An 18674-nucleotide genomic window follows, 5' to 3' on the forward strand; every position below is an offset into this window, starting at 1 on the left:
CCTTTTAAGAAGTTTTCCCTGTTACTAAATTTTTATTATCCAGTCATTTGAAAAACGTCTTAACAGGGTCATACTCCAAATACTTTTTTAGTGTGTTTCCTAACATGTCTTACCGTGTTTTCTCGTATAATCGTCACACATTTTATTCTAAAATCAAGTTTGAAAAGTAGGGGTGCGACGATTATGCGTAAAAAAATGTTTTTAATTAGGTAAAGTTATTCATAAAAACAAAACCTGTTCATGGATAGTACGTTTATTAAAAAAAGGTGGAGTATACAAGAGCACGCCAAACAATCTATATTAATAATTCTTTAAACAAAAACCTTTCTTCAATTTTAAATAGAAAAACCAAAACTCTAACGCAAACGCAAGCCACTTGAAACTGACGTGAACTAACGTGTCGTAGTACACACTTGCCAAGAAAGAATGCGGGCTATCAAATGTAGTTAACTCGGCACCTGACAGAGAGCGTGCGTTGCATCCAATCGGCGAGATATTGATATTCGACTACGTGCATGCACTCTATACGGGAAGCAACATAACCAAACATGAATGATGCGCTGGCTACATTTTTATAAGCGGTACGCCGTGGTAACGCAGACAATCAGATAAAGGAAATACCGTTTAAAAACGTCTTTAAAAGAAAATTTACACGTCAGACAACTTTGTATTTCCGTTAATTTAATAAATAAGTGGTAATGACCAAATAAATATTAGATTTCTACTTTAAAATACATCGTTTTATACGGGAAAGATACCTACACAAAGCGCTCAGCATCTACTAGCTGGACCAAAAACATCATGCGACGTTTATGCGAGAAGTTTTTTTATCCCAATTTTGATAGCCTAAAATATGGTTGTGACGATTACGCGCGTGCGACGATTATGCGATAAAACACGGTATTTAGAGGTTATTTGAACTATGTGAACATTATACATAAATATCAAATATTGATATTATGAATGCATTAAAATGTGATTTTTCTTTAGCCCTATTTTAAAATTTTTTTTGGAGTGGTCATTTGAAAAATGTAAACTGTGTTTTAAAAACCTACTATATCAAATTAGGTTTAGAAGTTCCATTTGAACTCTTCATATGAAAGTTGGTGAGTTTACTAACATTCACTACTGCTATGTTTGTTTAGCAGAGTCAAGATAAGAGGACAGCATGGTTCAACTTGTTTGCTGACCTGGACCCTCTGTCCGATCCAGATGCTTTGGACCGCAAGACAAATCACGCAGATCGCAACTGCTGAAGTCAAAGTATATTTAGGACTGCCTATGAATTGTCTCTGTTATAAACAACAGGTTTCTAGTTAGGTGGTACTAAATTCTGTGTGTGGTAAAAACTGATAAAAGAAGCCTTTTACATTTCTGGAAGGAAAAAAAATACAATTTTGGTATGTTTGTTGCATGTAATTAAAACATTTATTGTGGTAAGAGACAATTTATATTGTAAAAGTTACAATTGTTGTTTTCTTTGTTCTTTGCCCATGATTCTTAGAACTTTTTTTCTCCATATATTTACAATTGGGATTTAGTTAACCTATCTTTTAGACGATTACTTGAAATACATTTTATTGGTTTCACAAAATATAGCAAAATGTTAGGTATCTATTTTGCATTAATTAATTAAACATAAATTAAATATTAAAAAGTTTAAATAATGTCAATAGAACATTGGAAATGCTCCAGTCAAAATATGATACGAAACTCAACAGTGTATTTGTTGTACGGAAAAATATATCTTGGGTATGTTAATCTTGACAGAAGTTGTAACTCCTAATTCCAGCTCAAATATTATTATTGACAATAATAATCAAGTGCTCTTCAACAAGTTTTTTATCATAACATTTAATTTTACTGTCAAATATATATATACACCACTCAACTAACCAATGAAACAACAATAAGACAAGAGGTCGGACAATGGTAGTGGCGGTGGCTTAGTAAAGTCAAAATACAACAGTGACATGCATTAAATTTTCTCATTTAGTGTACATTTGTCTGTTTTGTAAGTGTATGTTGCCCATTTTTAAACAAGCCTCAAGATTACATTTTTTTTTCAACATACTGTCTTCCAACTTAAAATGAAATTCCAAGTTTCATTGATAACTGGATATGATTTGCAGTATGAAGTAAGGTCCAACAACAACATAAATTCATCATGTTTACACACAAACTGCAAAATGATTACCAACTATAGCACAAGTAAAAAAAAAACTTAAAAAAAATTATAAATAATTTTCTGCATGTTTTACCAAGAAAACCATCATGATTCTGAAAATTGAGTCATTGCTGTCTTCACTCTGGAACAAAAAAAAAATCAACATAATTTTAATATTTTTAATTAATTTCATTATCAGGGTGGCCACAGACCGGGAAAACTGGGAAAAGTCAGGGATTTTAGAAATGGTCAGGGAAAATCGGGAAAAGTCAGGGAATCGCCTGAGAGGTCAGGGAAAATTTTCTCTTCTACCGTGCATTATTAACTTTGAATATGCCATGTTATGTTAGAATGTGTACCGTAAACCAGTTCTTACGTGCTGTTCTCGTTCGACAGTACGAAAACAATGGCTTGCGTGCAACATGAATATCTATCGTAGTTCTCTTTTTACATGGTAAATGTCGCACACCAGTACCATAATAATTTGGTGTGTATGGTTTTTATGCTCTCGGTGTTGCCAACAAATGTAATGCATACCGGTAAACCAGTTCTTACGTGCTGTTATAGTTCAACAGTACGAAAACAATGGCTTGCGTGCAACATGAATAACTATCGTTTATCTCTTTTTACATGCTAAATATCGCACACCAGTACCATAATAATTTGGTGTGTATGTTTTTTCTGCTCTCGGTTTTGCCAACAAATGTACTTGTTTTTGAGCACGTTCTAAGAAATCTACAAAATCAAATGGCTACTTTGTTTGGCAGAATATTTTCAGTTCTTATTTTCGCATATATCATGCATATTATTTCGTAGGAATTTTTATAAAATAAAAGGTTTAATAATTGACGTGTTAAAACATTGCAATGAAAATCAAAAGGAAATGAAAAGCGGTTGGGTTAATTTAAACATTATTTCTTTCGGTTTCGGCTGGGATCGCCATATTGGCTTATTTTGCCTTTGTGTACACTTGTAAAGTACCTATCGCTGGTGTTGCGGAAATTATTACGACGGAGTTGTAGGGGTGGTGTTTGTTAGACGTAGTGTTTGAAGTGATTATTATTGCAGTGAGCTACTACTTAGGAATCGTAAATGGGGATTATGAAACGTCTAACATGGCTGGCTAGCTGTTCAGAGAGTTAGCTAACCTATTTTTATACAGACGTGACAGACGTTCGATTTGTTTGTTTACACGTGAAAAGATTGCGTAAAATTTCGTGTTTCAGTATTTAAAGTGTGACAAAATTTTTATAGTTTAGAAATGACAATTTAAGGAAAGTTCGTTAACAGTTTCATGGTAAGTTGCGAATAATTTGAGACCCTGAAACATTGTATTTCCAAGAAAGACTTCAAATTTCAAAGATGATTGGCTTCAAGATGAGAGATTTTGTTTGTGGTTGGAACGACCTAAAATCGGAAGTAATCATGCTCGTTGTTCGCTGTCAGAAAACATTCTCCCTCAGCAACATGGGAAAATGTGCACTCACAAGTCACATGAATGGTGAAAAACACAGGCAAGCAGAAGAATATTCCAAACGTAGCAGTTGTAACTTGGGTATGTACTTTTCTTGTAAGCCAAAGCCTTCTACTAGTACCAGTGGTAATTCTGATGGTACTGTTCTTGGTGACCAGTCAGGGGTTGTCAGTAAAATGCAACCTGAGAAAAATTGTGAACAGTCAGTTGTGGAATCTACAGCTCTTTGCAAAATGCCACTTTCTGGGATAAACACGTTTGTTTTAAATGAGGGGGTGACTAGGGCTGAAGTTTTGTGGAGCATGCAAACAGTTTTATCACATAAGTATTTGCGTTGTGCAGCAAGTGATGTGACTGTGATGCAAATGATGTTTCCAGACTCATCAGTTGCCAAAAAACTGCAACTGCAAACAACAAAAATTGGGTACATTATATTATATGGCATAGCTCCTTATTTCCATAATGAATTAGTGAAAGACATATTCCAGTGTACTGAAATAGTTGTGGGGTTTGATGAATCACTAAATAAGACTTCCGAACTTGGACAAATGGATATAGTGGTGAGATTTTGGAGAGAACAGAGCTGCCAGGTTTCAACTAGGTACTTCAACTTAGCATTTTTGAATCATGCCACAGCTGAAGATCTGCTGAAAGCATTCACTGAGACACTGTCAGATATAGATTTGTGCAAAATTCTGCAAATCTCTATGGATGGTCCCAGTGCCTACCTAAAGTTTCACCGTGATCTTTGTGCTTCTTTGTCAGGCCTAAATATTTGCATTGCTTGGTTGTAACAATTTTTACTTTTCATATGTTTAATACTTTTAGATACCTACTGCATGGTCTTATTAATTTGTTATTGTTTTTATTACTGTTGAAATTTTTATGCCAAAGAATCTTAACAAAACTGCTAACAACAGAGATCCTATATTTATCGTTTTAAAATATATTTATAAAATCGCAATCACGGTTGTGTAAATTTAAAAAAATTATCAGGGAATTTTTTTTACACGGTCAGGGAAAACCTGGAAAAGTCAGGGAATTTAATTTCTACATTTCTGTGGCCACCCTGATTATAGAGTTTAGGAAAGACCATATGTACTTTTAAACACTACCTCTAAGCCACTAAAGTAAAACATGTATACACTTCACTGGGAAGACAACCATCATAAAATTAAGGGGTCTGTCTAGTCAAGGGTGTATTTGTGTACGGTGGGATGAAAAGTACGATATTGCTTCCCTGGATTCCTAGCATGGTATCACCTCTAAGAACACGGCTCTGAACTGGTGTGCAGTCTTATCGTAATGCACAGGGAAACTATGAAATATGAGCAGTATCCATGACATACGGTGGGGAAATAAAGATAAAGGTGTAATGCAAGTCTCTTGAGTGCTTTCAAGAATCTGTACAGTGTGTTTTGTGTCTAATTCACTAACCTTTTTTGTAATATTTTTTTATAGAACATTTTTACTTAAATTATAATTTTGTTTTGAAAATTTACTTGATTAAAGAACTTTAATGATTTTTATAAAATTTATTGTATTTACCAATTAATTTCAAATAAAAAAATAGTAAATTTTATTTAATTACATGATTATTCATTAGAGTAAACAAATATCATACACAACCAATTGAGGAGACACACTTGAACAACTTCAGTCGCATTATATAAAAATAATTACCATACAAATCTGAATAGAGGCCAACCCCCTACTTTTGGATGTTAACTTCATTGAAAAATAATAAATTAATTTTTCTTCTACATCAGAATCATTTTCACTATCTCGTTTTAATACATCCTTCGCCACCACACATTATTCTCGCAGAACCTCTATTTGCATGCTGCTGCAAAGGTGTTGGTTTAACATAGTATACAATTCTGAGGTAAGTACCGTATTTACAAACGTACGAGTCGTACTATGCCAATTTATAGTTTAAAAAAATGTAATGTGTTCCTTTGGGAGTTATTCACTTTGGTAATACATACACACACATTACACTGTGTGGTTGAATATGTGCATAAATAACTGAACTATGCTGACTTTTAATAAATATAACTTCACAGTAAGTACAGTTTATTTACTCAAAATATATCAGCAGTAATGTGAAGCTCAAGAGCAGTGCAGTACGTCTGCCGCCCACCTAGTCGGCGTCGGCAACCTGCACAGGCGAGACGAGGGGAAAATCTAAAAATCAACCAGCCAGAGAGAGAGCAAGTGCATGTGTGCATCATGTGGCAGTGTTGTCAGTTCTCCCTCGGGGTCATCCCACACCAAATCAACCAATGGTCAAAACACGACATCTTCAGATATCTATGATTTTTTTATATGAGAGTATTTAGCAGATAAAAAATATCTGTGTGTGTTAAGCGGTGTGGCGTGCCCGACACCTAGAGCGGGCCAGATCTTAATAAATTAGCTCCATTAATTAGAGGACTAATATCTCGCCTCACACGGGCCACGTAACACCCTGACCGGGAGTCTCAGCCGGGTCCACGTGCCTACTCACGTGGTGGCGCCCACTACAAATAGCTTCGGGTAAGCAGCTATGTCCTCAAGTACATAAAGTGGATTTTAAGCGACTGTTAAATTGAGGTACTCTCAAGCCAGAGTTATCAAGGATAAAATTACATTGAATTTTAGAGTTGTAGCAATTTTGAATAAACAGTGCATCCAAATGGTATCTACGAACAGAGAGAGGTGTAGGATCAGGGAACCTCTTTAGATTAATTAATTCAATTACTTTATTTTGAATGCTTTCAATTTTGTTACTATCAGTCATTTTTATGTTGTTCCATATAATAGAGCAATATTCTAATTTAGATCTAATTAAAGAAAAATAATAGAATCTGGATTAGTTGCATAACAAGTGATGAATTAAATTAGGGCCAAAGTTCTTCGGGTAGTAGAATATAAATAGTTAACATGCTTATGAAAAAATAACTTGGAATCTAGGAAGATTCCCAGATCTTTTATTAAGGTAGTTCTGGCAATTTGAGAGTTCAACAAATTATAGTCATACTTAACTGGATAATATTTCCTAATAAAGGATATTATCTTAGTTTTTTTTCCTTATTGAGTCTAACAAAATTATGCATGCACCAATCATTAATTTTTTTAATGTCATGTTGTAATAATAAGCAATCTTTGGGAGTACTAATTTTCCTGTAAATTTTCAAATCATCAGCAAAAAGGACTCCGGTGCAGTGATTTAAGACACTGGTAATATCATTGATAAAGACATTAAAAAGAAGAGGAGATAAAGTGCCACCCTGAGGAACTCCAGAACTAGCATTGAAAAGAGGAATTATTATTATTTATAGATACAAAAAAAACTTCTGTTGGTCAAATAACTGGAAAACCAGTTTATACAATTATCACATACACCATACTGAGATAACTTTCCAAGTAATAAAGAGTGGTTAACAGTGTCAAAGGCTTTGGCCAAATCAAAATAGCAGGTGTCTACCTGTCCCATATTTATTACTTCATTATATATAGGATTAAGAAATGGAAGTAGTAGCTGTAGACATTCCTCTTCTGAAGCCATGTTGACTGCTAAATAATCTGTTTCTGACATGAAAATTTAGAAATTTGGACATAATTTTTTCAAAAATTTTGGAGAAACCATTTAGGGCTTGTGCTCTATATAATTATAGGATCTAGATGAATACCTACAAACCTTCCAAACTTATTTGCTACACTGGTTTTATTCATTGCAATTTTGTTGTCTTAGTAGGCACAGACGCAACTGCGTGAATGTGGCAGGTCCTTCATGCTGTCCGTATAATTTTACTGTAGTGTTTACTTTTCATTCATCTAAATGTTAATAGCCTGTAAAAACATGAAACTATCTGTTTAGTAATGGTGAATTGGCTGAATCTGTGGGCAACAGCAGACATGGTGGCCACTCACAGTCACCAAAAAATTCCCTGATTTTTCTCTGATTTCCCTGATTAAAAATTCAAAATTTTCCTGATACATATTTACAATTACAAAAAAAAAAAACATACTTGATTAAATAATATAATATTATAGAAAGAGATTACTCACATTTTAGCACCCTGCTGTATTTTCTTCATTATATACATATGGAAGTTCGTTAAATAACATAATACATTTTAAATATGTCACTTTATATTATAGCGTCCCTTTCAATGACCTGCAGTCTGTGTTTTGTTTTATGTCTCTTCACAAATAACAAATAAAAATTAATTAAATACACACTAGCATATCTTGTTACAAATTGCAGCAATTTCAAATGCACACTAAAGTTTTCATTTATGATAATGAAGCTCTTTCAGCTGGTGTTTTCAGTTCCTCATCTATCAGTTCTACTTCTTTTTTTCCTTTATCAATTATTCTTTGTTTCTTGGCAGCAAGCTCTTTTGCAGATATTGCTTCTCTTCTTTGCCATTTCGCTTTCGTTCTTCGATTCATAATCCTTCTTTTGTTGAGCTATAGCTTCCTTATACCGTGCATGTGAATTACGAGCAGCGTGTATTATGTCCTTGGAAATATTGGACACGAAACTGTCTAAGCCACCAGATGCAACAATTCCATCATACACTTGCAGTTGAGCTACTAGGGACTCCTCTTTAAGATTCTCTATTAAACACTCACGGTTGATGGAGAAACCTCGTTCTACGTTAGCGTTTCCATGAGAAAAAATTAATATAAGTTTTACAAAAGACAAAAGTTTGGTGGAATCCTGCACCAAGAGTAACTGTTTCATCCAGAAGCTGTCAAGTATATCATCCATCTTTCATAGAAAAATTTTTTTGATGCAGCCTGAACATCATCTTTTTCACACAGTGACCTGAACTGACAATCAATTTTGTCTGCCTTGAGACCAGATATCAGGTTTTTGTCAACAAGTATGTTTAGTGTCTGTTTAAGACACCTTCTTTGCACAGCTGGTCATGCTGTAACAATGGGATCCAAACACAAAATACCTTCAGTAATGGGATATTTGTGGCAAGTGCTCAAACATTTTTTTCACACAACTTTTGATAACTGTTCTTACATTCATTTTTGAAGTGTAACATTTCTAGTTGTGAAATATTCTTAGTCTTTTGTAGGGCATTCCTTGTACCATAACCTATGTCAGTATGTTTAGCACTCAAGAACACATTCTTATCCAAAAGATCAACAGAAGTGGCTTTGGTAGAAGACTCGAGCACATCTTTCTTCACAAATTTCAACATGATTCCGAGAACCAATGAATTTAGTGATTCATGTAGTAAAGGAGCCATGGTTGCATCTGATTGAAAGTCAATTAAAAATGGCTCTATGGTTGCAGCAAGTGAATGGAAAAAAGTCAATTTCGCTAGCAATAATTTGTCCTTCAATGCTTCAGACACAACTGTAAAGCTACTGCACTGGGGAGATTTCATTTTGGAAATCTCATCAACATATTTTCCAATACTAGGAAATATTGCTACTGCCCTTTCAGGCAACTTTTCTACCCAGCGCACCGGGCAGAACTTCAATGGAAACAAAGTGCAACCTGTCAGTGAAGTATAATCACTTCTTCATGCTGGAACATTTTCAAACAAAAAATATAACGCCCTCGAAAATTCCACAATTTTCCATCCTGTGGTTTTTATTGCAGTTTTTAAGGCACCATGTAGAGTATGCAGCCCACAACTTCCTATGTCCAAAATCGAAGCTTCTCCAGGACCCCTCGCTAGTGTCTCTTTTAAATCCCTTAAGAGCTTAACATTCACATTAGGCCCGTCCATTGAAAACTGAATCATCTTATAAATGTCGATTCCAACTAATCCTGTGGTAAGAGCCCTCAACAGATCTCCTGATGTACTATGCCCTAGAAACGCAGAAGAAAAGTATCTCGTGATCACACAGCTATTTTGCTCGTCCCAAATACTAATAACCATGTCCATTTGACCCTTCTGAGCGACTTTATTTAGAGACTCGTCAAATCCAACAACTATATGTGAGGCACTAGAACATATGTTTACTAGATTATGATGAAAGTATGGTGCTAAACCAAATATTAATAGGTACAAAATTTTTGTCCTATGTAACTGTATTTTACTTGCTATGTGTGAGTCTGGGAAAATTATCTTAAATAATAAAGCATTTTTTTCGGCACTGCGCATAGAGTTGTGCGACATAACTGTTGAGGCACACCAAATAATTTCGGGCTTAGTGGTGTCGTCATTTAAAATAAATCGATTCAAGCCACGTAACTCTTTGGTTGTTTCATGCATAATGTGAACTTATGCAGGATTACTTACAGTTTCTTCAACTGTAGATGTTGAAGGCGTGCTTATGTCAGAAACTTCACTTGTTTGTAACGATTTGTTTTGACTGAAAAAAACCTTCAGCGAAGTACCATTTGAAAGTGCTGCTACTGCCGCTTGATGTTTTTTCCCCTTCATGTTGCTTCTAACTGCTGTTTTTACCATTTTTCTCAAAGAAAAGACACTTTTACAGACACTGCAATGTGCCGAAAACGGGTTTCCACGATCTTCTTGAAGCCATTCCTTAAATTGACCATCGAGCAGCCATTCTCGCAAAAATGAACACTTTGAATATGAGCTCATTTTAATACAAATTAACAGTGATTATTGGACCCGCAAAATTAAACACCACGGAAATACATTCATTACAGTTACGCAAATAGTCCTAGCTTTGTCACAAAATGCCTATAGCAGGGTGTCTACCAAGTTCCAAAAGCAAAAATCAGTGACTTTTTGGGACCTTTTAAAAAAATTTTATGACCAAAAATTTTAATATATATTATGCATTAGACTCTTTTGAAATAGAGTACACAAACATTTTTCAAGGTTATGCACTATCATCTAACCTAAATATTCTATATTAGGCTATTTACCGACACTAAAAACAGTTTATACACTTTTCTTGAGTTTTTTAAAATTCATTCTCAATTTCTAATAATTTTCCTTTTTTTCTCTTCAAGCAATTTTTCCTTTTTCATTTAGAGTAATTTGATTTTATGTGCAGCTCTTTTTCTTGCATTTAACACCTCATCCTGTTCGTTATGTTTCCTTCTTAGGCCTTCCTTCCGTCTTGCTGAGGCGTGCGTGCTATAGGTGTGCTGAATACGTCTAACACAGCTTTTCGAACTATTAAAACTTCACATGCAAACACCCAATGCTAATAAAAACAATATAAAAACGTTGAAAACACAGTTTTTGTAAACACACGTCCAGAAAATACTTCTAAATCTTACAGAAATACTTGATACTTTTTATCGGTAATCTTTTACGCAGAAAACTTCAAATAACCAATACATTACATCGTATATCCTTTTACTGCAAGCATAAAAAAGTTACAGAATAACTGCATAGCCATCACACATAACACACGTTCGCGGCGCCATATTGTCAACAAAACGATACACTACCCATCATGCCGCGTAAAGCGAGACACTTGCATGACGAAACATATTTGATGTTTACATTCTTTGATTACGGTATTTGTTTACATAAAGTATGTTAGTTTTCGCTGAAAAGTTGAAAAAAGAATGAAAATTTTAATATAAAATCAAGCACGTATGATAAAAGAAAAAAATACAAAACAAGCACCCGTAGTTGTAGACTGGAAATTATTATTTCTATTACGAAAAAATATGTGACCCATATGGCCACTTTCGTGACTTATCCGTGACCATGTGTTCAATTCAGTGACTTTTTCGTAACTTCCGTGACTTCCGTGACCGGTAGACACCCTGTTATAGGCACCGATGCAGCGTGGCACCAAGCAGACACTCGATTCTCAAATCAAAACAAAGCACTAACGGCATTTTTCACTTGAAATTGGCAGTGACGAAAACAGAACATCTTCTGGCAAACGTAGTTCTCACGTTCTTTAATGAAAGACACGAAAACTGGCTGCGATATAATGGTCAAAACTGGAAAACATCCTCATTATGGCGACGAGCGACGGCAGCTACAGCTAGCACTGCTCGGCACGGTCCGGGCAGCGTAGCGCTAATCGGCTAATTTTGGCACGGCATTGGCTTGATGCTACTTAGCACGGTTTGGCGCAACTTAAGAAAAGAAATTACGGACGTTCAAAGGGCCACTGCCAAAACAAGCACGGAAATATATAGGACACAAAAAATTCCCGGTTATTAAAAAAATTCCCTGACTTTTCCCTGATAATTCCCGATCAACGTGATTTCCCTGATAAATCCCGGTTTTCCCGGTGAGTTGCCACCCTGGCAGATAAATTTGAAACCTTTCTGGGTGGGAAGTGGGGGGGGGAGAGAGAGAGTTCGACTGCCGAGCTCCGGTGTCTTGGTCCCAAGGGACCCAATTGTGAATGGATCAAGCCTATGGTAATGGTACGGACCGAGAATGGCGCCGGCGTGTTCGGGGGCACCCGTGCTTAACAAAGAGCTGTGATTGTTTCTTACTTAACTCTAAACGGCAAGAAGTGTAAATTTTATTTCCATCTTCAATAATATCATTTAGCTTTATCATCCATGGTCTGACAATCCTTAGATTTATAGTGACCAAATGCCTATATTTATCAAAAGGACTGCATTAATATCTACCCCACGGTTTATTAATTTGTAACTTGTGAACTTGTACAGAGCATTTGTTCACTCAGAGATAACTCACAACACGACTGAAGACAAGAGCCCTAGGAGGAGAAAGCTGACTAAAGGTTGCAAATGGCAAAGGAAAGAAACATGTCACTGCTTGAGAAACTCCTGTTCGGTCCAGTTGTTATGTTTACTAAAGAAACCATTATCACACTATTTAGACCTAACTTTATTTATGTAAATTTTTATGGTATCATGGAGAATCAACTATTAAAACAAGTCATGAATTAGCAGAATTTTCATAAGGCATCAAGCTTCATAAAAAATCATTTCATATGATACCATTCGAATACCATCATGAAAATTTGTACACAACTTTCTAAAGAGGTTTGGTATAAAATATATTATTTTGAGTTCTTTGGAAAAAATATAAAGTGATGTGATAACTCAAGTTATATGTCAAATTAAAGCCCTTGTCATTCTAAAGAGAATGGTACAAATTTAGTTTTCTAGGACAAACAGTTTTAGAGTTACATGCTTTTAAATATTTCAAAACGTTCCTATAAACTATGTTTTTTTCTTTTCATTTTTTAAAAATTTACAGATCAAAAAAGAAGGTTTAAAAAAAAAATTAAACTTTGTATTTTTGGTAATACTGATTGATGAGTAGAACCCTATCACCAAATATGATAAATTTAAAAACTCAAGGTTTAAAATAATTATTTTATTGGTTGATTTGATTTGATATCCTGCTTATCTTTGTAATGTCCATGAACTTGTACTCTACACAATTAACGTGTCTTATCTCAACAGGTATTTAATGCAACTGTGCCCAAAAATTGTTTTCGCATGAGATTTCCCATGCTTTCAACAGAACATTTTGTGACAAAACTGCAGACATTGCTGGTGTTTATAAGTGCAGTTTTTATATTTTCCAGCCTTGCACTTGCCTATCGTACATACTACTTTTTATAGAAGGAACTAACAAAGAGTAGCTTGCTGCATTCTCTCTCTCTTTGAAAAGAGGATGGATACAAAATAAAATACTGTTTGGAATGTGACATTGGCCGGGATACGTGCAGGTGCAGAGCTGGCTGGCAACTGCCGCAATATGATATGCACCACGCGCGTCTGGAAGATAACAAGGATTGTCGTTTTCCCCCCTCCTTCCCACCACTCCCCGCGCGGCACCCTGCCTTTGACACGTAACTGACACCGGACAGCTGGGAGTTGCGCGAGCCGCCGACACGTGTTTTCGAGAGATTTCTGCCGTCGGGACGGCTCAGAGTGACGCGACTAGCCCCGGCCGCTCTCGTGAGTTTTAGAATTGCGCCGGGGCCTATATATAGGCCCGAGGATGTCAGGGGAGTCAGTGGAGTTCAGAGAGAGAGAGAGAGAGAGAGAGTTCAGGCGGGAGCCTTCCCGCAGCAGAGCTTCCGGGGCGATAGTGCCGCATGTGCGGCAGAGTGGCGAAGTCCTTGGACGAAGGTTCCAGGGCAGGGAGTGAGTGAGTGAGTGGAGTCGGGAGTTTTCCCGCGACGGAGTTTCCGGGCGATAAGAGTCGCGGGCGCGGCGGACTCCCGAGCGAAGTTGCGAGCGAGGAGTCAAGTGGATCCTCGGCGAAGGGGAAGGCAAGTGTCGGCGGCGGCGGAGTGTGGCGACGAGGGGTGCTGCGGCGAGAGTTGCGCCAGAGGTGCGGCCCAGCGAGGTGTGTGGAGCAAGTGACTGGGGAAGAGACCTTTCTTTAAGTGTAATTAATTATTTGCCATTTTAGAAGATGTGTGTGGAGCAAGTGACTGGGGAAGAAACCTTTCTTTAAGTGTAATTAATTATTTGCCATTTTAGAAGATTTTTGTAAGCGACATAAGTAGTGGCAATAAATAAAACTGTGTGTGTGATAAAAATCTTTAATTGGGCTATTCTTTACGAACCCGCGGTAAATCGTAACAATACAATAGACGAAAGGGAAACGTTTTTAAAAAAAATAGCAGTTTTCTCTTTTGACATTTTGTTAGGTATTGCTGAAATTGGAGGAGTCACAAATGTGAGGATGGGGGAGATGTGGGTGCTGGACTGCTGCCTCACACCTTCCTGCAGTAAACAGACAAAGGAGGATCAAGGGGTCAACATCAGTGCTGTATTTCTTCTGTGCCAATAAGCTAGGACAAAAACTTCACTTGTATCCATGGAATTCTATGGTGCTATCGTTATGGTGAAAACATTAGTTAATTTCGCCAAAATTAAAGCTGTGACTCATGCACAGGGGCACCCTTCTGTGGGTAAATACGGCACTATTAGAGATGTTTTTCCCTTGTTTTGGAACCTGACATGCAGATGACACTTTTTTGACTCAATCACAAATAACAGGTATGTAATTGTAAATCCTATGAAAAACTAAAACATACAATTCTACTTGCGCAGTGTGTCTATAACATACAAATTGAGGTTAACATTAGAAAGAAAATATTTTGGAGTGTACACAATCACATTAATATGAGATAAAAAAAAATTTATAGGGTATGTTCCTTTAGCTAAAATAAATGAAAATGCACAGGCAGTTGTATGCAATGGAGCATGCCCTGCACCATGTTTTCTTTGAAGGTCGTTATCCTACAATCAAATATTCTATTTACATTATTTTCCAGTTTGTTGATTGAAAAAAAAAAAAAAAAAAAAAAACATACATACATACATACAGAAATTGATTTCACTGCAATATATTAAATAAAGGTCACTGCAACACATGATATTGCAACAAAACAAAATTATTTTAATGCTGTTTTATGGACGGCAAATATATTTACTAGATTTTTATACATAAGTTTAGTTGAGGCTGATCTCTGTTTTCGTGAGCGATTTTCGAGAATAAATACCTCAGCCTATATTCAGTTTTTATACAGTACTTGCATAAAATGAAACAAATATCTCTTTGTTATATCTAGCTAGTAATTCTAGAGTGTGTGGTACAGCTTGAAAGTGCTCAATACCCAAAGAAACATTATGGCTGTCAAACTTCTATGTTGATTCTCTCCTTTGCTTCCTCTCCAAGCACACAACAAAGTTTTGCATATTTTTCCCCCTTGCTGCAAAAGAATGAAGTTTCTCTCAAACATGAGAGCAAGTCTCCAGGCGTCAAAGATAATCTCTTGACCACGTCTTCTTTGAAATAAATCTCATGACGTTCTTCTGCAAGTTTTTGATAGAGTACATGGAAAGTTCTGTCTTTTTTTCCATGCATAATTTTATACAGTATGTGCCGCCAACAAGTATTTTTGGCACAACTTTAAATTTGAATTTTTAAATAATAATTATGTCGCCAATCATTTTATTTGCTTGCTGCAAGAACTTAAACTTGTTCTTCCTCCTGTAAACTCCTGTTTAATCTTTGCCAGGCCTGCCTCCCCAATTTTTCCCAGCCCTAGATCCGATTTTGCCGAGCCTTTTGCGAGTCAGACTGTGTATCCTTTTATTCCCACCTTGGCGCACGAACGTCGCCTGTAATTCGCCTCCGAGTCGTGACAAGAACTACTATGTCCTGCAAGCTCTCAGGGCAGGCTGCTACTAAGACCTCCCCTGATGTGAGCACTCAGGGCATGATCTCGAGTCATTTTCACCAAAGTACAGTCACGCCTCCAGGCTCAGTAGAGCCTCGTTCCCACTGTCATCGTAGTTTCCACACCCTCCAGCTTTCCTGGGAACACGGCCCAGAGCACTGACCAGCCACTAACCCCGGCCAGGGTCGGCCTGTCCCAAGGCCACGACTCCAGTCCCAAAAAGTACATGCTCATGCCACCTAGTGGCAGTTTTGCGAATCACTTCCCCTGGGTGTTTGAACGCCCACTAAACACTTGCCCTCTGGCATCTCCCGCAACAACCAGTACCCCGTAGTTCCTTCCCAGGCCACCAGACCGCTGGCCTAGTCCGCTCCATAAGCCCCATGCTGCTAGCAGTCGCCTTGTGTGAATCGACCTCTACTTGGTTCAGACACACCTCAGTAGGTCGTGCTGACACCGGCCAGTACCACCAACTTCGAGATATCAAAGTCAGTATTTCTCAACAAGCCCCTCGGTAATCTTCGGAACCTTTCGGTCCGGAAGCCGAAGCCTCCCCTCTTTCTTTTCGTTAACTTCGCCTTTTAATTACGAGTCGCTGCCGCCCCAAATTTACTGCGCGTTGCGGCTCTGGACTGACCACTCTGTATCTCCGGCATCAGGACGTGTCTCCGTTTTTCTTTTAAGATGTAATCAGTTAGACAAGGGATATGATTCCCACAATTCCCGACCATCATAGTGATTAGAAGGCATTTTCTGCCTATTTTGCCAACTGTCTGTGAATCAGTCCTGAACATATGCATTTCGGATCTGTTCACAGACAGGGTCCAAGTACCGGAAAGTTTCCAAGTACCGGACAGTTTCCAAGGAACGGACATGGTCCAAGAAACGGACAAGTTTCCAAGAACCGAACAAGTTCCCAAGGACCAGATGCTGAACTGACCACTCCACCCTAGAGTCCTTCCTCCATCAAAGGGGACGACTAAGGCGCCCGGACGCCTCGTTAGCAGCATACCTTGGCTAGCCATTGTCAAACTTCCAGTTCTTCAGTTTTCTAGATCTTCAGATTTTGTAAAAGGAACTGAATCTGTTTATTGTTGTGTATTTTATTTAAATTGTGTTAATGATCAATTAAATTGTCTAATAAGGGCCGGCCCATTCTTTTAATAATGTAATTTTAAATCCATGTTATATAGATGTGTCAATCAATTTATAAAAAATCTTACTGTGAAAATAATCAAAAGTAAAATAAAAACAGAGGTACTAATATCTAAATGAAATCATTATTTTGCCTTCTGAAACTAAAAGATCCACTAGTTACCCCCAGTCATAAAGAGAGAGTGAAGTGTGACAAAGTAATAACATAACTTGGGTTTACTCTGTTATGACTGAGGAGTGTAACAAGTACATAACTGTTCAACAGCATCATGCCTACAATCGATATGAACTGTACCACAAACATTTGTTCCTGCAAAGTACAGTCTGTAAAACAGATGAAGTTAAGTATACCAGTTGTCAATGTACAATGAATATCCTTTATTTAGAAGATTACATTTTTCATTATTTCATACACAATTGCTGTGCTAGCGGTGCCCCATCTGTTTTTTCTTTCCCCACATAAATTTGAAGTCACATATAATGGAATTTTATTCTGAATCTTGTGCATTTTGACTCATTGTACTAAACAATGATTTAGTATATCAATGCACATACTGCCCGATGGAGCGTAAACTGCATGAAATGAATCAGAGGTCATATTTATTACTATGTGAATTTTACGTAACTGATCAGTGAGATACAGAGTTTCATTATCTGGTAAGTTAATGTATTTATTTAGGAGTACAAAATGTCACTGAGGCATTACACTCCTAAAATAAGGTGAATCTATTGTCACGTCGTTACGCCAATAACTTACAAGTGTAGATTTTGTGCAATTCACATGAGTATAACACGAGCAAGATGCACTCTAAATTCATCAGCTGGTGTACTTAGAAATTTGCTATCGCTGGAGCCATAGATGTTTGCATCCTTCACAATAATACAAATATCGTTGCCCTGATTATCTCAATTCAGATGAAAAGTTATGCTAGAAATAGAGTAAATGGATCGACTTGTGGGTTCTTCAGCATATTTCTTTGCCTGAATCCAAAGATATATTTTTCCTGTATGTGACCTATTTGATGCAACTGCATCTCATATCATTTTGCTCTTCACAACTTTAAAATTCTGAGCTCAAAAGTTCAAAATATTTCATCACCGCTTCGTCATCTTTACTACAAATCAAAAAATATTCTCTCTCTCTCTCTCTTCTCTCTCTGTGTGTGTGTGTGTGTGTGTGTGTGGTGTGTGTGTGAGAGAGAGAGAGAGAGAAAGAGAGATGATAAAGAGCGCGTGGGGGAAGGAAGGTTGGACAGCTAGGCGACCGGGTTGAAAGACAGCTGGCAAAGCGGCAACTTGATGAGGGCTGGCTGACGAGTACGCTGCTTGCCCTGGAGCGAATATGTGGGTAGTGATGCCGCACTACTACTAACTGACCGTTGTACATCACTGGTCGTTATCTACCGAAGTAAAAGGGCGAGGTATGTTATGTGATTCATTACGTAATATTAAAGGTTACCTACTAATAATAAGGAAAATGTTTTTACCAAGTAAACTGTTAGCCCAAATGCAGCTCAACTATTACGGCTGTGTCCAAATAGGCAGATTATTTTACAGAAAAGTTACGTAACCAAATTTTGTCCACAGAAAATATGACGTATTTGGTATTTTGAATTTGCTGCTGTGTATCTAACAGATGTACGCAAAATTACAATTTACAGAAATAAGAAATCGCGCAATAACCCCATGTTGCTTCCTCCGAAGCACATACTCGAATGCATAATTATCAAGTAATAACACAATACAACTCATTGTAATGTTCACAAAAAATGTTGTAAATAAGCT

The 18674-nt window shown here is 37.0% G+C and overlaps 2 protein-coding genes across 16 annotated transcripts in view; one reads left to right on the forward strand and one right to left on the reverse strand.

Annotated features, from left to right (window-relative positions):
* Positions 1-1465, forward strand: part of LOC134542801 (islet cell autoantigen 1) — a 74761-nt gene extending 73296 nt beyond the window's left edge. For 4 of the 7 annotated variants that reach the window (XM_063387357.1, XM_063387383.1, XM_063387342.1 and 1 more), the window contains one exon: positions 1146-1465. In XM_063387357.1, the coding sequence (XP_063243427.1) occupies positions 1146-1256 (111 nt within the window). In that variant the 3' untranslated portion in view covers positions 1257-1465. The remainder of the gene's footprint in view (positions 1-1145) is intronic. The other 3 variants (XM_063387365.1, XM_063387350.1, XM_063387392.1) reach the window with 1 other exon arrangement.
* Positions 1466-1838: 373 nt separating this feature from the next.
* The window catches only part of LOC134542760 (armadillo repeat-containing protein 8-like), a 160270-nt gene continuing 143434 nt past the window's right edge, over positions 1839-18674 (reverse strand). For all 9 annotated transcript variants that reach the window (XR_010076852.1, XR_010076851.1, XM_063387293.1 and 6 more), the window contains one exon: positions 1839-2309. Coding sequence is in view for 7 of the 9 variants with exons in the window: in XM_063387302.1 (XP_063243372.1) it covers positions 2235-2309 (75 nt within the window). In the remaining 2 variants the exon portion in view is untranslated. The remainder of the gene's footprint in view (positions 2310-18674) is intronic.

Source organism: Bacillus rossius, chromosome 1 (genome assembly GCF_032445375.1).
Source record: "Bacillus rossius redtenbacheri isolate Brsri chromosome 1, Brsri_v3, whole genome shotgun sequence".
Classification (NCBI taxonomy): domain Eukaryota; kingdom Metazoa; phylum Arthropoda; class Insecta; order Phasmatodea; family Bacillidae; genus Bacillus; species Bacillus rossius.